At 37.2% G+C, this 24748-nt stretch overlaps 2 protein-coding genes across 2 annotated transcripts; both read right to left on the reverse strand.

Annotated features, from left to right (window-relative positions):
* Positions 1 to 423: 423 nt before the first annotated feature.
* On the reverse strand, positions 424 to 4372 carry LOC124454249 (peptidyl-prolyl cis-trans isomerase B-like). Its single transcript, XM_047005066.1, has 5 exons — positions 3943 to 4372; positions 3146 to 3206; positions 2398 to 2430; positions 1531 to 1715; positions 424 to 944 (listed from the first exon to the last, which is right to left on the reverse strand). The coding sequence occupies exons 1-5, from the start codon at positions 4138 to 4140 to the stop codon at positions 831 to 833; spliced, it is 591 nt and encodes a 196-aa protein (XP_046861022.1). The 5' UTR covers positions 4141 to 4372; the 3' UTR covers positions 424 to 830.
* Positions 4373 to 8463: 4091 nt separating this feature from the next.
* Positions 8464 to 23250, reverse strand: LOC124454248 (scaffold attachment factor B1-like). The gene is made up of 12 exons (XM_047005065.1): positions 23066 to 23250; positions 22782 to 22905; positions 21045 to 21139; positions 19228 to 19281; positions 18341 to 18386; positions 17810 to 17949; positions 17054 to 17232; positions 15882 to 16287; positions 14205 to 14354; positions 13504 to 13585; positions 12333 to 12398; positions 8464 to 10305 (listed from the first exon to the last, which is right to left on the reverse strand). The coding sequence occupies exons 1-12, from the start codon at positions 23186 to 23188 to the stop codon at positions 8861 to 8863; spliced, it is 2910 nt and encodes a 969-aa protein (XP_046861021.1). The 5' UTR covers positions 23189 to 23250; the 3' UTR covers positions 8464 to 8860.
* Between the last annotated feature and the right edge of the window lie 1498 nt (positions 23251 to 24748).

Consider the following 24748-nt stretch of genomic DNA (forward strand, 5'->3'; position numbering starts at 1 on the left):
CATTACTGATTTTTATAACTTTTCAAATTTTCAATCGAATGTTTACAAATTTTTCATGTTCCATTTCAAATTTCGATTAAAGTTTAAACATTAAGCCATTAAATGGTGTTGCATTCAGGATTGAACAAATCTAGTATTGATCTGATCAATCCTGAATTGATCAAATTTCATTCAGATTTCATTGCATTCAGGGTTGATCAAATTTCTTGCTCGTTACTAGTCCCTTAAAAGTCAATTTTTGCTCCTACTATTACTAACTTCCGGTGTCACTGAAGTTGGCAGAAAACTGGCTTATTTTTGTTGAATTTTTTTGAATTTATTCCATTTGGCTACCCTGTGAGAGGCTGAGAGCACTGTATATATGGAAGTGACAGCAATAACCATGGCAAAAATCATGTTTACACATTTATTGAGTTTATTCAATTTTTTAAGCAAAAAGTATTTAAAATTTAATTTTTTAGAGACACTAATTTTCGAAAACAGCTATACACTAGAAAAAAAGTAATAAATTAGGAAAACTACCGATTTCAGGCTGGCATATTTGATTTGTTGCTGCCTCTATTGGTCAACAAAATTATCCTGTTTACAATTTAGCAAAAAAAACATATTGCGTTATTTGTATGTTTTCAGTGGCATGGACAGCCTTCTTATTCGGTCCTGATCTTTCAAATTTATCTGTGTTCATAGGATGGAAACAATGACTTTCCAAACAAAGGAATAAGGATGTTCTGAAATTGTAAATTTACTGATTAGTAAAACTTGCAGGGAGTAAACGACTGTTGTTGTATGTATACAAATTTTTTAACAAAATTAATTATTGAGCAGTGCTGTCAAACTTCAAAAGGCTTGTCAAACATAAGTACTCCAGAGTTCATAATCTTCACTGGTGTCTTTGGTTTACTTTCACTATCAACTGCTACATTTTGAATCTTTTTTATAGTTTCCTAAAATGGAGAAATGTGGTTAATTGACGTGATAAATTGGGCAATTGGAAGTTTGGCCATGAATATAAAAGCACAGAATAAGGAATATACCGAAGGGTCACTCGTGTCGGAGCCTTTGATGTTTTTGTCCTCGCGCATGTTGTGCCGCGCATTTCGGCAGCCATTATTCCAGCAAGATATTTAGGGATTTTCACTTGTTCCCAACCACTGAAATGACACGACGTCATTTCTGATATTAAAATATTTTTGATTTCATTGTGAAGAAATAAAGTCAGGTAATTGCAGTTGTTGAAAAAATGTGAAAAATCTTAAGTATCTTGCTGGAATGATGGTGGCCGTGAGGACGCAGCGTAAAACTTGAGTGGCCCTTCTGCATGATATCTATTCTATGATAAAAGTATACACCCTTTTTTATGTACAATTTTAAACCATTCCTATCACAAGTAAGTTAAAATTTTCAATTTTTATTACAACTTCTGCTTCTATTTTGCAGAGAGTGCGTGATTTTTTGCTTTTCAATTCATTCTTGCGAGTGTAACTTATTTTTCTAATAGCTGATACAACCCACACTTCCTTGGAAACATACCATGCCTTCAATGACTTTGCCAAAGCAAGTGTGGTGTCCGTCAAGCCAGGATGTTTTCACAAGAGTAATGTAGAATTGGGAACTGTTTGTATTTTTTCCAAGATTCGCCATGCACAACCATCCAGCACCATTGTGCTTGATTTTAAAATTTTCGTCGTTAAAGTATCTACCGTAGATGCTTTTACCTATGAATTTTCAATTTTAATGAAGAAATCAAAACTGTTTTCCTATGTTTGCAAACCGAGGGGACCTTTCGGAGAACTTGAGAGCAGATCAGTGCAGGCCAGAGCCTATTCACACAAACGTCTCGTCGATTTGCAAGCGAATAATACTGTTCAGAAGCGTAACATAATTCATCGATTGCGTGTATAATGAAGGAATTTGCCAAAATGACAAAGCTTTATTTCACAGTCTTCTCATTTGAAAACAGTTCTGTGTGTTTTGCGTCCAGCTTTCATTGTATGGATGTTATTGCTGTAGCATGCATTTCTATTATATGGTATAAAATATTGGTCTTTTGATTACTGATAATTCAAAACACAAGTCTTTTGTTTTTGCGACAAGTATAAAATCATCATGCCAAAATATCATCTCCACAAATTGTTGGTATGAATTATTATACAACAGCTTCGTGCACATTGTTTGATAGAAAATAACAAGGTGGACTGTAAAACAACACGATGCCATGAAAAATGTTGCTTAATGGAGATTTTAGTTATTTTAGAAGATAAATGAAATAAAGTCTTAAGAATAGCAACCAGTTCGAAAAAACCACTTAAAGAATAATGCACCCTGAATATTCATATTATGCTCAACGTTATCGATGATTTTACTTAAATTGAAAACTTCCCATTGTTCATATGTTACCTCCTGTTCCATCGCCTTTTGTGAAGTCACCACCTTTAAAAATCCAAAAGTTTACATTTATTGACGAAGCCTTTGATATATGAAATAAAAAAAGAAACTTTCTGCACAGTACCTTAGCCTACCCGGAAGTTTCTGCACAGTACCTTAGCCTACCCGGAAGTTTGGTCATGAGATGTAAATTTCAAATAATTAGCATTCTTTTTTTTCAAAAAATTTTCCGATTTTTTTCTGAGTGAAGGCAGAAAAAACAGCTACGACCAAGCATCAACAAACGTATGTGCTGCCGGTAAGTCACTGTAGTTACACAAAATGTTTTTAAAAGAACTGTGCAGAAATTTCTTAAACTGCATGAGGAATGAATGAACTTGCTTTATACGTTTTATTGCTTTAATTGAAACATAAAAGATTCTTCCAAAAAAAACCCTTTTGACAACCAAACAACACATAGAGAACAAGCCAATATTAGAAGTTTACAACCCAGCAACACAAGCCTTGAGAAGAAGCCAATACTATACAATATTACAGCTCAACAACACAAACCTCGAGAATATTTGACAACCTAACACTACAAACCTTGAAAACAATCCAATACAATACAATATTACAGCTCAACAACACAAACCTCGAGAATATTTGACAACCTAACACTACAAACCTTGAGAACAAGACAATACTATACAGGTTTACAACACAAAAACATAAAAACCAGACAACACATTACGCAACAGTACTATCGCAATAAGAATACCTTGAATCATAAAATTTTTAACTGATCGATGAATCAATGATCCTCGGTAACCAAAACCATACTAAAATACATATGAAAAGCAACAAATCTTAGAGCACATTCATTTCTAACAGATTATTGTGAATTAGAAATCTCTTGATAAAATTGTGTAATCTGCCGAACAACATCATCATGGGCAAACTAATAATCGAGTATTTTCTGAAATTTCAGTGTTTCGGAATATGTAAAAATCCTATTAACTGCATAAATGATCAGTTGATATAAAAATAGTATTTGTCAAACTAAAGAGCAAAGCCCTTTGTTATTGTCGTTTCTTTGAGGTTTGTAACACTCCATACATTTCTTTCTTTGCCAATTGTGAGAATTTAAACACGTATTTATAAGGACAATTGCATGCACTTCACTGTAGGTTTGATAAAAGATAACAATTCTATCTTGAAACATGCAAAATCGTCGTTTATCATTCACATTAAAAACATTCACAGTTACTTTACACTCAATCTTACTTCGTAATCGTCGCCTAAGTTATATAAGAAAAAAATTTGTACTGTCTTCTTACGGACAAATTTCTTAAAGATTCAATAACTAGCAATGGAAAGATTTGTATTTGTTGTGTTAATTAATCTTACCGAATAAAGTTTTTCTTGAATGTTTAGAAAAGGAATAATAAGACATTAAAGAAATGAATGAGCCATTCAGGACCGATAGCAAGCGTTATATTGATATCTTCATTACGCATCAATCAAAACTTCTTTTATTAAGTCGATGAAAATATAAGAAAATAAGGAATGTCTAACCTCATGGTCACTCAAAGCAACAAAATTTGTAACAGTCTTTGGAGCTGTATTTCCAAACAATCCAAATATTATTCGACCTGCTGGTTTATTACCGATAGAAATATCAAAGAACACCTTTCTTGTTACTAACGTAGGTGGTGTTATATGTCCATCTATTGAGTATATGAAATAGATGAGAAAAATACTTGTAAGTATCATGGTATCGTCACAATACTACTACTACATTCATAACTGCTTTCAAATATCGTATTGTTGAGGCAGTTTAGCCACTGTCTGGTACCTGGTTCAATTAACAAAGAAGTCTGATGTTGATATGTTCTCTGCAGGTAAACAAGTTTACCAAACTTTTATCGTTCCGTTCCTCTTTTTATACTCATAATTTACACCCGCACTACACAATTAGTATTTCGTAGCATTTGCCATGATGTAATCTGCAACCTGTTGATCATAAGGATGAGAAAAAACGATGGATGCGTATTGAACAAATGCTAGTAGTTTCAAGACGATAAAATTTAAAAGAGCTTCAAAAAAAGTACAACGCATAATAGTGAGGAATGTCGTGAAAAGAAACTCGAAGACGAATGGCATGTAACAACGCGAATTTTTCATCGCTTCTTCTTTGTCTTTTTCTTTCTGGTTTACGTTTAGTTTTGTTGTTTTTTGTTATGTATTTCCGTTCTAAAGAATATGAAAATGAAACACTGTAATTCGATAAAGTCTTATAAAGATGTGAAGCGCAAACGATTCATTTTTGTTTAACTGACCGTAAAATAGTAGCCAAGGTGTCATGTAATGTTTGAGTAAGTTCGAATATAAATTTATAAAATTTTCTTTATAATAGCTCAACTATGTAGATGTTAATTAGTGTTAACATTCTATATTTAATAGTCCAGTACATACTTATTGTGCACCGATGTCTAAAATATTTACAATGATAAAATCTTTCTGTGAAGTGTAAACACACAAACATTCCAGATCAACAGATCATCTAGATCAACAGATCATCTAGATCAACAGATCAACAGATCATCAAACTGTTCTACACAACAAGCAAAAGCAATAGATTTTTTATAAAATGATTTTTGTTAACAATTCTTTACTTACCAACCGATTTCAAATCGTTCTTAGATCAACTAATCAATTGCATAATTGTCTTACAACCTTTATTGCTTTTGCACTGGAGACTTTGTTTCTCCAAAACAGTTTTAGAACGTAGCTATATTCGATTGATATTCCCAAATTTTTTGGTCCATGTGTAAGTAAATGTTTTGGTTCTGAGATTTCTTGCAGTTGGATGAAAGTGCTCAAATTACTCACCTGATGAACGATTGTTAATTGAATACAAACCATAATCCTCAGGGCGAATATCGTGTTTTTAACGGTATTTCGGAGTACAGACCTGCCAATTCTCCCGGATTCGCGGGAGACTCCCGCTTTTGCTGCATTTTTCCCGACCTCCCGACAAAGATACTAAATCTCCCGGTTGTTTTAAAGCTTAGGCTTTTAGAAGTTTGTTGGCATTTTTATTCATCGCATGGAAAGAAATACTCGATGAATAGCATTCAAAACATAACATTTTTGTGCATAACACTTGAGGTAATCATTGCCATTTGCCTAATAAATCAATTTAAAAATAAGTCGTATACAAGAATAGAAATCTCCAGTTTTTTTGCCAGATCTCCAAGTTTTTCTGCTTTAATCTCAAGGTTTTGTATTCCTTGGAGTTGGCAGGTCTGGGAGTATAAGAGAGAGATTTTGACTTACACCAAACAGCAAAACACTGCATAAAATTATCCAGAAAATACGACATAAATAATAAATGATAAAAAAGAATACCTACATGCCGTTCCAAAGCCCGTTTTATACTCGTACAATGCAAGTATTTCTGGAAAAAATGGCAAAACTATCAAATTAATTATCTAGAGAAATGAATAATAATTTTTCTGAAAAATTTACATTGTAGGGGTAAATGATCGGGCTGGCTTTGTTACTACCAACATACATTTTCACCAGCATCACACAATAGATATCTTGACAGAAGGTCAACTCGTGTCGGAGCCTTTGATGTTCGTGTCGCCCCACTTTTCTGAAGCAAATTCTAAGAAGATACACCTTCCAGAAAGATACTTCCGCTAGATCGCAATATAAAATGTAGATGTTTTTACAAATATATTCGTTTTGCAATACAAACGCTTGGAACCTTTTCTTCTTCACAAGATGATAACTCTTTGTAAAAATTTCGGCAAACTTTTGCTTAGGCTTAGGAGGCTGCAGCTCCCCCCCCCCGAATCAAAGAGTCACCTTCTTCAATTTTTTTCCGTAATATATGTTTATGTTTGACAAGGGAAAATCATCGACATAGAAGGACTCTTAAATACTGACAGCCATTTTGAAAGCTTGCTTGCTTCTCCTATAGACTTTCATTTACATGAAGTACCAAAGTTAATGGTAGGAAGAACATGGCGTAAATGCAATGGCAATATGGTGCAGTCTAAAATGCCACGCCAATACCAAGACATTTTTTGTTATTCAGCTCCCCAGTGCCAAACATCTTTCGCCGCCACTGGACGAAACACACACGTAACAAGAAAATAGCTAGATGATAGTGAAATTTGGTTATGACTTAACTGCACAGTGAAATTACTTTAGAATTCACTTTATTTCGGTAATTCCAGTACCACAGTTCAATCAATGGTTTTCAAAATCCTGAATTACGATAAATTTTCCCTATTTTGAATGTGGTGCTTATCCGGGAGCGGGACTAATTAAATAATTTTCAACTAAAGGCTCACACCAGTATATTTATTTATTGCCCCCATGTGACGCTTAACCGAGAGCGGCGCTAAAACGAGCATTTACGGTAACTTAAAATTGGCGATAAATCTTAGCGCCACTTAATGCAATCCTTGACGGCGCATGCGCACATACAATCGCTGGGGACACCAACACTTGGCATGGTAGAATTGATGTTAACCAAGCAGAGTTAGGGCGACAAAGTAAAATTTCTTTACCTTACGACGGCACACATAGAACAAACGAGTACACAATTTATATAAACCTCCAGGGACCAACGAGTGCATTACGTAACATAATTTAAATCAATAAGAATGTGATAAAAAATATCCATTTTCTGAAATATATATGAGAAATGACAAAATTTATCGTCCATCTTTGTTTTATGAATCAATGAAACTTTTAGTTATTTACAATTGTTAAATTTACACCACAGGACCGGGCCAAAAATGCACATGGAATTGTAAACAGGAAAACAAACGAACCCCCTCCCTCCCCCCCAAATCATAAAGTGCGGAGTTGGGGAACACGCTTTTTCAACGTGTATGAAGGTTCCGCATTCCGTGCATTTAGCCAATGTTGATGACTCGATGCCGTTGTGAATTGTTGGTCATGAAAACAGGCTACCAATAGGTATATTGTGCTTGTTTATAGTCCATAAACAACAGATGGGTCAAGAACTCCTTACATGAAATGTGCAGTCATACAAGTACTAAATCTACTCAAGAAAAACTTTGTAAACGGACGATTATCATTAAAAATTGACGTAAATTACAGATAGTACTTGTTCATTTCTACATAAAAACCTGTAAATAAAAAGAAAGTAGTTAGTCGTCTGATAAGTCTTTGTTAATATTTAAAAGATAATGTGAACAACTCTCGAGAAACTATTCCTGAACAAGCTACCATTGTACAACCTACAGCCAAACCACGAAGTTCCATTCCAAAATATACAAGACATCAAGTTTTCGCACTTTCAAACAATCTTGCTCACAGTTAGAATTTGCCTAATCTCCAAACGTTTGTCGCATTAAAACACCAACCCTGTCAACAGAATAATAACTTGATATGCAAAGCACATGCAGTTGTCCGTATCAGAAACAATCTCAACCGTCAATACGATGAATACAGCTTGCGCAAATAGGACAACTTAAGGTTTGTTTTCGACACTTCTTTAAACGCTGAACCTACAAAAACAAAGATTGAGCGCGTTCCAACGCAAAAACCCAATTTCATCTTAGTTTCAACTCCATTGACAATGCGAAGCGTCTTGTGCTTAGACTTATCCTTTCAACTTACCGAAGTCTTTAATGTGGAAAAGGTAGGAGCAAACGAATTATTACAAACAAATGCCTTCCCTCTTTCAGCAGCCAATATTCTTGCGACCACAGGTAAAATACCTTTTGTTACCTTGAAACAAACGAACACTTACCAAACTGTCAATGGAAAGAACTCTGTATGATTTTCTGCTGTGAATAACCTGCTTTGCGTGAAATCTCAAGATTATCAACTTCACCAAAATCCATTTCTTGTACTGACAAAGTTTTCATCATGATTCCAAAAACTTACACATAAAGTCAGTGACATCAAATGAAAGTATCTTGGCAATTTTCGTGCTATCGTACTATCACTTTCTTCTCCATTTCTGTCGTAAATCTGGTGCAAGTATTTATCCAATCTGACGTTCAAAGAACAACACTTCTACAGGTCAAAATTTAATCAAAACGATTCTGGTTCACGCACTATTTATTCCAGTACTACAGTCTTGAGTCTTATAAAAAATGCATGCATGATTATGACAATGACGTTAAAGAGAAAAATGAAGTTACAGACTAATATCTTAAAAATTTTAAAAGCATTTCGTCTATAAAAAAAACTTTTCAGATTTCCTTCTAAAGAAAACACCGAATTGAATTAAATAAGTACGAGAATAATATCAAGCTAAATAAAGTTTACATCGTCAAGCAACTTGATAGATGAAAATTCATCATCAACTCATGGAGGAAAACACACTTAGTTCAACTGAAACATCATGACCATTCATCCAAGCCGACCGCGGGCTCAACAGCGAAAGAAGACCAAGAGCTGACAAAGCGTGATTTTTATTTTATCTTTTTAAGTGTTTCTAGTAACGTCTCATTGTTCCACTTCGCGGGATGGAAGGCATGGTTGCACCTCGAAAAGGATCACTTCGTCCAGACATTGCCACAGCACGTCGACTGTCCATAACAGCGACTGTCATTGCTCCAGGACCAGAATGATGACTCACCATTCTTGGAGGGATAATGGAACTACGACCTGGGGGAATCACCGTGCGACGATCGACAGATTGCGCCATCATTGATGCACTTGCAGATGTTCCCCATGCTGAACGTGACATCTCGCGAGTGGCCATGCTACGAGCACGTTCCCGACCTCTGTCACGCTCTTTCTCTACAGGCCATCCCCTTGCAGCATCACTGACCATTGCGCGACCAACACGCGAGGAAGAACTCCCAGTGGCAGCCATGCTGTGTGATGACATCACAGCCCGACCACCACTACGATCATGCCAACTTTCCCCCATCCTTTCACGGCTGGAAGAACCTCCAGCAGATTGTGGTATGGGTTTTGATAGACCAGAACGAGCCCCTGCGTCACTACCAAGAACACCCGTGACACCAGCACGCTGTAACAACATTGAGAGTCCTTTCTGAGATTCACCATTTTCAGTACCATGCTCCCAGCTTCCCCTCCGGTCACGACTGGATCTGCCATCAGTTGCTCTCTCCGCACGCCTGTGTTCATCACGAGCCTCGTCACGTGATGAATGACTAGCACGAGGATCTACATGAGCAGCACGAACATCACCACGACGTTCCCTACCAGGAGGAGCTCTTGAATCAGACAAATCACGGCTGCTGCGATCCTTGTGCGTTGCTCCACTGAAGAATTCCCGACTTGCAACATCTCTATCAGCTGCAGGTCTCTTGCTATCAGGCCAAAAACCGGGACCACGAGCGGGAGATTTCTCACGTGCATACGGATCGGCTCCTCTTTTAACGCCACGACGTTCTTCAACACGTTGTCTGTCAAGTCGTTCGCGTTCCATGCGTAGAAGACGTTCACGTTCCAACCTTTCACGTTCGCGTTGCAACTTTTCTCGTTCTTCACGTATCTGCCGCTCTTGAATGATTTTCATACGTTCCCGTTCTTGTCTTTCCCTCTCGCGTTCACGTTCCATTTCACGTTGACGGGCACGTTCACGCTCGAGCCTAAGACGCTCTTGGCGTTCACTTTCTTCTCTTTCACGCAATATCTGCAGGCGTCGTCGTTCTCTCTCGCGTTCTCTTCGTTGTCGCTCTAACACTTTCACGCGTATAGCACGTTCGCGTTCCCGACGTAGGCGTTCACGACGTTCACGTTCTCTACGTTCGCGTTGTTGACGTTCTCGCTTCTCGCGTCTCACGTCTTCAAGGGATTTGATAGCCGGACTTGAGCGTCGACGCGAATGTTTGTCTTTCTTGGAACTGTCTGGTTTTGCAGATTTTCCGCCGCTCTCTGCTTTGCTTTTTGCGCTACTCTCTTTTCCTAATATATTCATTAACAAAACAGAACTTCAACAATGACACGAGAAATCATTGCCATGTTTGACACCGTCATACGAAGGTGTTTCATGCGCCATGTTATGTATACATAACACAACATGTTCATAATTCAATTCTTGCTTATAACTAACAATATTGTTGATATAACTGCCTCATGAACGCACCAAATGTAGAGTTAAGAAAATATATGAACGGAATGATTGGTGGGCATAAACCTCTTGTATAATTTACAAGTCGTTTTGAGATGATTGGACTTCATCAACAATGCGCAGTACGAGAATGAAATATAGCGCGTATTTTCGACATCATCAAATGCCCGAAGAGAAGAACTAAAAATTCTTCAAGTGGTACCAAAAATCTTCTCCTAAGATTATTACGGCTGTGAATATTCTCCAAGCGAATGGTTGTTCTACAGTGTTTTTCAACAGTGATGAGTACAGAATCTGATCATACATATGAACAGGAGAAAACTTCATAGGGAAGCGTGACGTAATATTTGGGACGTAATGTTTCGACCTGATTATACGGAATGAAATAGCAAGCCATATCCGAGCTACGTAATTCACTTAAATAGATACAATGTCTGCTGTCTTTAGGAGACTAGCACTAGTTTTTATATAACACGAATTTTACAGTCGACAATCTCATGTTACCTGTAAACCATACGTACCATACCTGTTGACCAACAATATTAAAAATACCTCATCTTCAGTTGTAATATGATTAGAAGTGGGGGGGAAATATGTAATAAAATAACCTTTTAAAATCGCGGGCGCTGATTGGTCGAATGCTCGAAAAAACCGTGATTACCTAACTCTACGTATATTGCACGAACTTCAGTCACGCAAGAATCTCGCAGATTGCGTGGTTTTCACGGGAAATTTTATTGGCGAAAATATGAACAATGTGTCATTAAAATCGATAAATTTGTGTTTTGATATTGTTTTTAAAAGGCTATTTTATAAACGAAGTAGAAAACATACTTACTTGTTTCTATTGAGTTCCAGAAACAGTTGTGAAAGTTTGGGAGAAACTGGAAATTGCCTGGAAACAGTCGCACTTCGTGCTTCCCACGCAATTCCTCGTTTCACCCCATAAAACTAAAATACATGGAACGCTACCTCAAGCAAATAATTGAAGCCATATCTTACGCCAGACACGCGAGATTTTACCACAGACACGCGTGACTTTACCCCAGACACGCGTGTTTAGTGTTTCGAGATTCTCTCGCGGAGTAATAATTGATTGACTACACATGCGTGTCTGGGGTAAAGTCTCGCGTGTCTGGGGTAAAAACACGTCTTCAAAAAATTATTAGGGTTTGGAATTACAGGTAGCGTTCCACGTATTTTAGTTTAATGTTTCACCTAAACTTTCCCGCGCATTTCTACAAATCTATAGAAACTGGTAAAATGTTTTCTATTTCAGTAGCACACCCTAATAACCTTACGTATTTTCGTAAACATCTGATCATTCATAGGGATTCAAACATTGTATGCACATTGTAAATCAGTTACATGTTTAGTTCTTAACTAACATACAGCAGGCACTGCGTACTTCTCATTTTTTTGAATTTGAAATGTTGCTGCTAATGTCTAATAATTTTTTCAACAAAAACTGACAGACACTAAAATCGGAGTTTTACGAACAGACAAGAGTAAAAAATAGAGGGTGATGAAGGGTTATATACAGTATAAAATTTGTATGATGAGCAATAAGATAAGGAAAACATGGGTAGGGGATGGATCACAAACTTAAATTAATGTACGTTAAGCAACAAAGGAGGGCCCGGGCACAGACAAAAGTAAGGGATCTTTATCGTACACAATTGTACACTTAGCGATAAAGAGTGCCTACAGGTAAAATTTTATAGAATTTAAAGATGATTATTGAATGAAAGTAAATGGCCATAGTGTAGATGGGTCAGTCTACTCAAGATCCCATGTGTAATATCTACATGAAGTACTAAGGAGGGAAGTAGAAATAATTCACTATAAACTAAAACCTCACCAGTTTTATCATCCGTTGGTTTATCCTCAGACTTAGTCTCCGCTGTTTTCTCTTCTTTATCTTCAGCTGGATAAAAAAGCAAGACAAGTTTATGACGTCCGCCCGCAAGGTTGCTATCTTAAGCCTAGTTCTCATTCATCACAAAGCGTCACTGGAATCGGCGACGTTCATCGCCAATGGTCGGTGATGGCCGTTGCACGAAAGATTCTCATAAATCGACGAAGATATATTTGCCAACGTGCTTTGATATTCATACCAAAGAAAAAATGGCTCCTTTTAATCTAAAGTTGATAATTTTTTTGCAGCTTCAATTTTTTATGATATAAGTTATCGCCGAAGTCGCCCAACTCAACAGATCCTCGTGCAAAAGACTTTTAAGCCAGCAGCACTCGGCAATGATCGGCAGTTGTCGCCGAAGTTGCTCAACTCAACACATTCTCGTTCTGAAAGATTTTTAAGCCAGCAGCACTCAGCAATGATCGGCAGTTGTCGCCGAAGTTGCTCAACTCAACACATTCTCGTTCAAAAGATTTTTAAGCCAGCAGCACTCAGCAATGATCGGCAGTTGTCGCCGAAGTTGCTCAACTCAACACATTCTCGTTCTAAAAGATTTTTAAGCCGGCAGCACTCGGCAAAGATCGGAGATGATCGCAAAAAACAAACTTTTTCGTTTCTTGCGATAGCAGCGTCGATGTTCGGCGAGTGTCGCAAAAAACTCGGCAACCCAATTTTCAAGGCGTTCTCATTAATCGTAAGAGGTCGCCGACGTCATAAAAGCTCTATCGCGCCGACGTTTTGAGATGAATGAGAACTAGGCTTTAAACTACACATAAACAAGATATACTCTACATCATGCTTGTAGATGTAGATCGTCCAGGTTAGTATAGTCCTGAGAAGGACTGTTTTTGCTGTTGTTGACTGACGTTTCGACATTTGACTCTGAAGATGACTACCGCTAAGGTTGTCGAAACGTCAGTCAACAACAACAAAAACAGTCCTTCTCAGGACTATACCAACCTGGACGATCTACATCTACAAACATGTAACGATACTCCCGGGTTCAAACCGTTTACTTTATATACTCTATATCGGAATAAAAAATGTTAAAATTTTCGATACGGCAAAATATTAACGAGTAATATCGGCAATATGAAGAATTTCTAAATCTTACCAGGTTTCGCCGCAACTTTTTTACCTAAGGTTTTTTTTGTAGCAGCTCCAGAAGTCGTTATTGGTAGACGATCCCCTTTGGCCTGAAAAAATAGAGAAATACCTATCTATAAACAATGATAATAATGTCATTTATTGATCATTACAGGGTGGCAAATGTGCAATCAAAAATCTCGTTATTGAAAAGATAAAAATGTTTTTCACCGGGTAGTAGTGATGAATTTACTATGGGAGGGGTGAGTGTAGTGCGCCCACTCTTAATCTTGGCAGAGTATAGGGAATATACAGTAGGGCTACTTTCGCTGCGCAACTGGCTGCCGTAAGCCATTTCATCATTCCAATTCAATGGCTGCCACTATGGTATTTACATGCTCAATGAGATATGCGTGGCACAAAAAAAATTCAATGGAGTGGCTCTACGTTAGGTTCTCTATACTGTGATCTTGTCTAGAGTTGATGCATGAGGGAGGGGTGGGTGCCAATTACGGCGACACCTCCTATGGTAGCATTGAAACTAATCAAACCTAGAGCACCCCATCGCTACAAAACCATCCCGTATCAATTCGTTGTCCTCTTTAAGTCTAATAATCCAGATACGTAGGTAAATGCTACCTGGTCAAACACCCACTAGACAACATATAATCAATAAAACAAATATTCAACTAGGTAAACTAACAACATGATCAATAAAAACACTCTAACCCTGTCAACTGTGATGTTTCGGCCATGCATTTCGGTCCGATGAAGATGTTGAATACATTTCGCTGCCTCCTCACTCGTTGACATGGTAACAAGACCAAAACACTGACCGCCAGGAACCTTTGAGTTCGTTACGATTTTTGCACCAACCACCTGGAATAAAATTATTAGTTAAAATCACGAAAAGAAAAGTTTCACGCGATAAACTAAATAGAAATGACATTTTCATATTTGTATTCCCGACTTTTGACCATTTAATTCGACTATTTCCAACCGTCAACTTTTTTAATTTTACGTTTTATTTTACAATCTCAACTTGTACTCCCAATCACAACTTTCATGTACTTGATTCTCGATCTCAAAGCTCGAATTTTTACTCTCGCATTTATTGCAAGACATCATACAAGATGTTACTTCACAATCGTTAGTTAAAGTTATTTGAATTCCACATAGTTCAGTTAATACAACCAGCTGATGACTTGTTAATTTACACAATTGATTAAATTTTATGTCATTTAACGTAAACAACACTCCACGCAATTTCGACGCAAGTTGACCACGCAGTTACTTAACTATCAGACAAACCACGTTTTGTGCAACGCAGTTAAGTCGAGCAGTTAAGTTACTACAGTTAAGGAGTTAACTACGGTAGTTAGCGTTAACTATAGTTAAAGTTAACAACGTTTTTATACAACCGGCCCCAGGTCAATACAATACAACATCATTTCTTAACATTTTAGATTTACATTTAGATTAAACGTCGAAAAAATGACGTATAAAATGGTACACGAGTCCACTCTTTATGTCTTTTCAATTTTATGATGTGATGCAAGAACAAATGTTATTTATGTCTTCTTCCACAAAAAGATGTAAACTCAAGATAAAATACTGTTGAGGAACAATCAAGTTTAGAAATTAATGGTTTATTTAAAAAGTATGAGCATGACAACGGCAAAGTCAGCGGCCATATTGTGGTTCCAAACAAAATATTCATTAAAATTCTTTTAAAGGGTACACCAACATCGCAGTTAGTATGACGCAAGATGAAAACTCTCAAAGCAACAACTCCAGTATTTTATAAGTTTCCTTCACTACATACGAACGCACCACGAAGATTGCTGATGAAAAAACTAAACAACTCCAGTATTTTATAAGTTTCCTTCACTACATACGAACGCACCACGAAGATTGCTGATGAAAAACTAAACAACTCCAGTATTTTATAGGTTTCCTTCACTACATACGAACGCACCACGAAGATTGCTGATGAAAAACTAAACAACTCCAGTATTTTATATGTTTCCTTCACTACATACGAACGCACCACGAAGATTGCTGATGAAAAAACTAAACAACTCCAGTATTCTATATGTTTCCTTCACTACATACGAACGCACCACGAAGATTGCTGATGAAAAACTAAACAATTCCAGTATTTTATATGTTTCCTTCACTACATACGAACGCACCACGAAGATTGCTGATGAAAAACTAAACAATTCCAGTATTTTATATGTTTCCTTCACTACATACGAACGCACCACGAAGATTGCTGATGAAAAAAATCATCAGCAATCGGATATACAAATCAATAATCGTTATCGATAAGGATGTTTTCAATGAGCCAAAAAGTTCGTATATTTAAAGATATAACAAACATGTGTCTCTCAATCAAGTTACCTTTCCGTGCTGTGAAAATCGCGTCTTGAGGTCAGCGGCACGAGTCATTGAAGATAAATTACTGACCCACAAACTCTTCCCAGGCTCCTTCTTCTTAGCATCTGTCGCAGTTTTCTTTGTTTCGCCATCAGCTTTAACTGAATCGGATTTACCATCGTCCTTGGTGTCCGACTTTTCCTCTGTTTTCTTTTCGTCTTCATTCCCTGCGACTTTGGATTTCTCAGGAAGTTCTTCTTTCTTGTGAACATTTGATTCGCTATCATCATTTTTATCTTCAGTAGTTTTTGTTTCAAGAGCAATGGAGTCTCCCCCGGTCTCCTCTTCTTTCACGTCTTCAGATTTTTCTTGCTCTTCCCCTAATGCATCCTCTTTTTCTTCCACATCATCGTCTTCCATCTTTTCATCTCTTCAAACAAAAAACATCGAAAGACGTTTACCCAACAACTTGATGACGTAACGTCAAACAAAATTTTCTTTTCTTTTTCTCTGCTTTATCAGCGTCAATAATGATAAAATCGCCATTACTTCGTATCCTGATTCGTTGTCTTATTATTCAAAAATACTCTCAAAATCATTTTTATGCGAACAGGATTAAAATTGGTTTTTTTCTGATTGATTTTATGGTAGCCAAAAGTGGCGATGTTCGGTACTTCCTGTGTGACCATTTTTTGAACATCAATTTTGCTAAATTGACGTCATAACAAGAGCAGATTCTCAACTTGGCAATAGAAACTACTATTAACTAGGCGACTTCCGCACTACTTATGACGTCAAACAAGCAAACATGTCGGATTTTGTACACTTCATTATAGCGTGTTATAGAGAAAAATCCGTGCCCAACCATAAACGCACAAGACCAGCGTCAGAGGGGCGGCAATCAGACAGCAGGGCAGACAAGACTTGTCGGAGAATATTTGCTGGAAATTTTGGTGAATAGGTGAAGACTTACGTCATCAAAGGTTGAAATGTACCGACGGACCATGTGCTCAACATAGAAAATTCTTAGTACAATAACTCGCAGAGTTGCGCTGCGTTAAGTTTTGATGTGAGCGTGGTAAACACAAAGAACTTGTGGTCGTGAACACGGAGACAAATACCTACGTCCCATAAGCGTCTAAAATATTAAACTAGGCAGTTTTGCATAAAAACACTTAAACGCTTAATCAACTTACTCCTCTTCTTCTTCATCTTCCACTTCTTCATTCATCTCTTCATCTTTTTCCTTAGTTTCTTCAGTTAATTCAATATGCTCTTCATTATTTTCATCGCCAGCTTCCATCTCGTTATCCAATTCATCAAAGTTCAAAGCTTCGTCTTCTTTAGTTAAGTCATCTTCTGCAACAGGACTCTCCTACAAGATTACGTAGTCAAACCTTAGTAACGTAAATCAACGTCTCACTCAGGACTGTGAATAGAACTTTCAATGCGGATGGGGTGTGTGATTGAAGTAATGGGTGGGAGTGGAGTGGGGTGAAGTACGTAATACGTGGGTGTGGAGAGTGAAGTAATGGGTGGGAGTGTAGAGTGAAGTAATGGGTGATAAGGGTGGAGATGGTGGGAATGGGTGGAGTGAGATGAAGTAATGGGTGGGAGTGTAAGGGTGAAGTAAGGGATGATGGGAGTGAAGGGTGGTGGAAGAATGGGTGGAGTGGAGTAATGGGTGGGAGTGGAGTGAAGGAGTGGAAGTGAGGAATGGAATGGAATGGGAGATGGGGTGAAGAAGAAGGGTGGAGTGGAGGGGGAATGGTGGAGTGGTGGAAGTACGTAATGGTGGAGTGGAAGAAAAAGTGGAGAGGGCGGAGGATAGTGGGTGGTAGTATTGGTGGGTTTTATTCAAAAATTCATTTGAGTCAAAAATACACAACGTTCCCTAGAATGAGTGTCAATTGTGACAGTTGAGAGATGAACGAATTTTTATGTTAAATAACCTTTTGTATTTCTTTAAGATCTTCATCCAAATCATCTTGAACGTCATCAGTGTTGACACACATTGATAATGACAGTTGATTTTCGTTTGGTTTAATTTCTTCTTCAGTCTTTGTCTGCTCGTCCTCCGCCGCTTCTTCGACTGTGAGAAGACAGAAAAATCTATGTGGACTTTGAACAAAAATTTGTTAAATAACCCAAAATAGACCATCGTTTAAATGCTACAACGAATGCGCAATATTATCTACTATGGTTGCTTTAATGTAATTCTTCAATAAAACATACGATTAGCTACTTGTCAATCTCAGGTCTACGTTAGTTAGGTAAAAATCTGTTTGAGTTGCTTACTAACTACACGTAATCCTGTTTCAGCAAATAGGTTTCGTAAAGTTACGTAATGAAGAAATTAAGATTTAGCAAGAGATGGAGCACATCTGCGTTCATAATGATTTTGAATGAGATACCTACATTTCTGCAATAGCACAAACGGATTGTGAAAATATCACTTTTACATTATCAAATATTTGACAAACCTGATTCGTCGACGGTTTCGTTTTTTTCATTAATTTCTTCGGGAACCTACAAGCATGCCACATGAATATGATAAATGAATGATATATTATAAAATTACTACATAAAAGAAGCGCTGTAAAAGCTAAAAAAACCAAAGACAAACAAGTGGAGCAAAAAACATTGTTTCTTAATCACAGATTGCCACGACTTTTAAAAAGTTCATGCTTCAACTGTCAAAATTGGAACACCTCAATAGCCATTCTTATTATACTAAATTTGTGTAAAATATATCTGAATGCAAGATATTCGTGTTTTTGGTTGCAAACCACGCATTAAAAACGGACCGCTCGTCCCAATGAACACGAATACGTTAAGTTGAGATGCTCTCCTAGAATCTGAAAGAAACTTTGAACTGAAAGGGACAGGAAGGCTATACTTCCCGCCAAAACTTTAAGCCTGCAAATTCGACTAGTCCTCAGCTTTTCACGAACGGTTCAAAGAAAATTATTTATGACAAAAAGCTCAAATGTGTGACTTTTGCTAAAATGCGTAAAAATTGACTTCGTGCAAGAACAGGCATGTATTTATTTAAAGTATCCTTCCAAAGAAATATTTAGTTTAAAAGGAAAAAACCAGCATTTGAGCGTGCTGCCCATTGGAGCTGACACTAATACCCACGCAAGCTCTACGTTCATTGAAAAATCTTCTCTAAACCACACGAAAACTAAACTGCCTATTGTTTTCGAGACTGTAAAACATTGTAGCTATTATTTGCAATAAGCAAAAGCAACTCTTGCACAAAGCTTCCCCGGGTAGCACCTTCATTTTTCTCGAAGCAAATAAAAACACGAGTTTAACTTATAAAATACACCAAGTTATCAAAAACACTTTTAGATGTACGCATTACCTCATCTTCACAAGGAAGTTCATACTCGAGAGATTTTTCGGAAATTTTTTCTTCCTGAAAAATCAGACGGTAAAGTTTAAGCAATATGTACGTGCGTGACTAGCAAAAAATTTACGCGGATATAAAATTTAAAAAAATACAACGTACATAACAAATTTAAAATAAAAATACGTAAACTGGCTTCATTTTGAATCTAACGCAGGCACAGACTTACCGGGTGAAGTGGGGAGATGTGCACTCCTAACAGCATTGTAAAGATAGGGTGTAGAAAGAGTGCTGATTTTAAAAAAATTGATATAGCTAACAAATAATCACGCAAATGAAAATGCAATTTGTGTTTATTGTGTGCATATTAAAAACAATATCTCAATCATGGTTCGTATAAGAGTATAAGAGTTACAGGTTTGAACAATAAAGTCTGACAGGGCATGACAGCAAAACGTAGCATGGCGCATGCGTGCTGATGAATTTGATGGTCAATAGGCACACGCATGGGCAATGTTAGGTTTTGCTACGATACGTGACGTACGTGGCTATGTGGACAAAAGGCTTAAAAGGGGATGGCAGCATCCCGCTAAGTATCCACCAAAATCTGATCCTAACTAGAGTACCATCTCCACCCTCACAGCCCTTTATATCCACCAAAATCTCATCCTAACTAGAGTACCATCTCCACCCTCACAACCCTTTATATCCACCAAAATCTCATCCTAACTAGAGTACCATCTCCACCCTCACAAACCTTTATATCCACCAAAATCTCATCCCAACTTGAGTAGCGTCTCCACCCTCACAACCCCTTACATCCACCAAAATCTCATCCCAACTTGAGTAGCGTCTCCACCCTCACAACCCCTTATATCCACCAAAATCTCATCCTAACTAGAGTACCATCCCCACCCTCACAACCCCTTATATCCACCAAAATATTATCTTAACTAGAGTACCATCTCCACCCTCACAACCCCTTAAAAATTCATGACATTTTTCTAACTTCGTACTTAAATAAAAAAAAAACAACTAGAAACAATCAAAATAAAATTTCAACTTTTTTTTCAGACAGGCAAAACAATTGAACTCCCGAGCAAATTACATTACCAGATAACTAGGAAAAAAATTGAGCCAGACATTTGTAATTGCTGCATTTTTCTTATAATCAACATTTTCACTACCTAAATGAAAATTCCTGAGCAAATTACACTACCAGATATCTAGGAAAAGTTAAGCCAGACATCTGTAATTGCTGCATTAGTCTTATAATCAACATTTTCACAACTTAAATGAAAAGTTCTGGGAAAATTCTTAAAAAATACCAACTCATTCATCCATAAAATGGCTTTTCTCTGATATATAGCCCTTCATGGTAAAAGTTTAAAACCATGTGCCACATGGCATATTTACTGTTTTAATGAAAGTGAAAATGGCTTTTCTCTGATATATAGCCCTTCATGGTAAAAGTTTAAAACCATGTGCCACATGGCATATTTACTGTTTTAATGAAAGTGAAAAATGGCTTTTCTCTGATATATAGCCCTTCATGGTAAAAGTTTAAAACCATGTGCCACATAGCCTATTTACTGTTTTAATGAAAGTGAAAAACAATAACAGCTTGTTTTTTACACAAAGGTATCATAAGACACAATAAATATCCTGTACTTTGTGAATTAGGTCTTAAATTTTGCCCACAATTGAAGCCAGGAAAAATTGGATAACAGGGTAATGTTACAATACATTTATAACAAAATGAACAATAGAATTACAATGTGATGTTACACATGTCATGTGACAGGAAAATCGTACATACGTAAGAGCCTCACCACATTTTCTTCTTCATCATCATCAATTTCAGCTTCACTATCATCACCATCCAACACAATGAAACCAGAGAAATCTTCAGGAACTTCTGGTCCATCTTGAAATGTAACAGCGAAAACAAGTGAAATATAAAAAATAGTATCATGTCAAAATGACACAGAAATTGACACAGATATGACACAGAAATTGACACAGCAATTGACACAGAGATTGACACAGAAATTGACAGAGAAATTGACACAGCGATTGACACAGCGATTGACACAGAGATTGACACAGAGATTGACACAGAAATTGACACAGAGATTGACACAGCGATTGACACAGAGATTGACATAGCAATTGACACAGAAATTGACAGAGCAATTGACACAGCGATTGACACAGAGATTGACACAGAAATTGACACAGCGATTGACACAGAGATTGACACAGAAATTGACACAGAGATTGAAACAGAAATTGACACAGCAATTGTCACAGAGATTGACACAGATATGACATGGAATTCGACCTTTGTCATTAAAATGGCCAACACTGTTTTAGCAACAGTTTATGCAAACTTGAAGCATAAAACCTTGGATGAACAATACAAACTTTTCAACAAACCAGTTTGATCATCATATCACATCACAAAAGAAACTAAGACTAACCAAACCACATATAAAAACTAGAGCAACACCCTACAAGAACATCCTGAATCCACCCATGTTCTACCAAACCACATATAAAAACTAGAGCAACACCCTACCAGAACATCCTGAATCCACCCATGTTCTACCAAACAACATATAAAAACTAGAGCAACACCCTACAAGAACACCCTGAATCCACCCATGTTCTACCAAACAACATATAAAAACTAGAGCAACACCCAACAAGATCATCCTGAATCCATCCATGTTCTTCACTGGTAACTACGTAATATAATTTTCACCAAACAATGCAAAAAAGTGTTCTACAATGATGCATTTGAATACGCCCTTGTACATGGCAAGATTGGCGAAACACAAATAAAAATTCAAGAGTTGACGAACATGTGAAACAACACCTCATTAAATTCTATACATAAATTGATATTCATAGGGCAAGCTGAGCATGCATTCATGATAAGAAAAAACAGTCCACTCTGACAATTTTCCAACAAAAGATGCGAAAAATGTGGCCTGCCAAAAAACGAGATATAATGAAAGAAATGGCCCATCAAAATGCATTTTAGGCTAGACATTTTCCATTGTATTGGCATTTCCTTTGAGCTTGATAGCATTTAGGTAGGTAGAATAAAACTCATTGTGAGCAAGTAAATTTAGTTATGTAAGATAAACTTTTAAGCTCTAAAGTACAAAGATCATCATAAACCAAAACCAGAACAATTATACAAGAATGAGCCACATTACTTACACAGGCTACAGGCTTACACTAGCCCTCACCTGAATTCTAACCCTAATGCTAACATCAACCCAACCCTAACCCGGCCATGCTATAATTTGTTTATTCCATGTAAGGCATGTGCATGAAGTCAAATAACTTTGGTAGTATTTTTGCAGGGTAATTTCGCATTTTCCTGCAAAACCCCTAGTGCCAGACAAGAGCCCTGCCCGTTAATGAGTCTCATATAAATATAACTTCCTCAAAGTAGGTAGGAAAGCAGAACTGTTAAGATAGCCACTATCATATAAGCTAAGCGTGAGTACAAAACAAATAGGAAAACAACTTATGAAAAATTACAATAAGAATACCATCTAAATTTCCGTTTGGCGTCTGAGTAGCTTCTTCGCTTGCTTTCGTTCCAGCTGTTTCATCTTTCCTTTCAACTGCTGCATCCTCAGATTTATCAGACTTGATCGATTCTTCTTGTAAAGACTTTGAAAAATAATAACAATCATGCAGAAATTGAAGTGCCATTCCCAACAAAACAACTAGTTTAAGGCTTTTAAGTAAATTATTATCGATTAGCTTGGCATGTGGCTTGTGACGTTGCAACATGATTCTGTGATTCTGAGCAGAAAGAATTCCTTAATACCTTTTCCAAACGTTCAACGAGAGCGCCTTTAAGTCCGGTCTTATCTAAGCCTCGTTTCTCAAGCTCAGCCCTTAGATCAACAACTCGTAACTGGGTCAATTTTTTCCCACCGATCGAAGACATCTCCTTTCGATTTCGACTACTGAAGCGACAGGGCAGCTTGATGCACTTGAAACAAGACTGTATGGCTTATGCGCACGCGTTGATTAAATGGTTATAATTTGGATCGGTCGAAAGTAGATTTTGCACTCGGACTTACTGGGTATATTTCATTTTTAGTAAAACAAGTGGGGGACATCGTACATGTTCGGCATTGGGTATGCCCTTCCCGCATGTTTGACGTTGCTGTATGTACAGACTTGTCCACATTCTTATATCAGTTGTGAAATTCGAATACTTGAAGTAAATTAATCTATTGAAAAGATTATTTTAGATATTTGACAATTAAAAGTACAATGTCATGCTCTATTATCTGATTATCGGACGTCGAATTAAATACATCTTTACAACCGGTGGGACAGCCAGCGCGATAATTGGGGCATTATGTCATGGGTGAATTGTCTTCTATGCTTCATGTCACCAATACGCTTGCAGTGAAGATAAATTTGAAATTTTCAATTTTTACTCAGAATGGTACTACATTTGACTCAATCGATTTGATTCAAATATCTGTTACTTTTAACACATATTGAATCAAAATCCATTGAAAATTGTATTAGTTGTAAAGTGTTGAAACATCGAAACTTGAAATGGAAACATCGCTCAAATATTTAGTACCTTGTTGTAATGTCTCCAATTTGTTAGCTATCAATGAAAACTTCTTTCTTTTAATGCTAGACTTTTATGTTCAGTAGGGCAAAAGGAAAATATGCCCTTTAATTGTTTTATTCATTTAAATGCGATTTTATCAGAGAATACCAACATGTGTAACCAGGGCTCGAAATAAGGGTCCAATGCTGTTCGGCCAAAATGACCGGTAAAACTTCATTTAAACTTGGTCAAAGTCGATGTTCAACGGTCACTAATACGTACACAAAACTTTCTCCAAGAACATGAGACTGGATATTTTTGTGTTTTACATCTAAAGCCTAGTTCTCATTAAGTCGTTTGAGTCATCCGAGTCGTTCCGAGTCGTTTCGTTGTTTTTCAAAACGACTGGGGCGACTCAAGCCATATAATTCTCGTATATTCGTACAAGCGCTGCCGAAAGACTGCTTAATTAATTTTTGCGCGAAGCATTTAAAAATGGCGGCTGTTGCTTATCAAAGACAAAGTCTTTTGGCTAGTTATTTGCTTCTTCAAGTCGTTTTGTGCCATAAAAAGGTCGCTTGCATTTCTCAAAGGTCGTTTCGGTCGTCCGAGTCATTTGAGGTCATCCCGGTCGCCTTTGAAATGTTCTCATACAGTCGCACGGGTCGTCTGTGAAATTTTGGCACGACTGAAACGACTCGGACGACTATATGAGAACCAGGCTTAAGCGCACGGTATTATGCATTGCTTTCCTTACTAATACGCTATGGGAAAGATGTATAAATGTGGCCTGGTAAAGTTGGCCGGTCAGCAAGCATTTTTGACCCTCGTTTCGACCGTTCATTGTCCGTTCACCGACCAGACTTTACTTTAAGCCGTGGGTAAAACGTGTAAGGCATACATAATAGAAATCAATGGATGCGAGTCCTTCAC

This window comes from Xenia sp. Carnegie-2017, unplaced genomic scaffold (assembly GCF_021976095.1).
Source record: "Xenia sp. Carnegie-2017 unplaced genomic scaffold, XeniaSp_v1 HiC_scaffold_3, whole genome shotgun sequence".
NCBI classification, from domain to species: Eukaryota; Metazoa; Cnidaria; class Anthozoa; order Malacalcyonacea; family Xeniidae; genus Xenia; species Xenia sp. Carnegie-2017.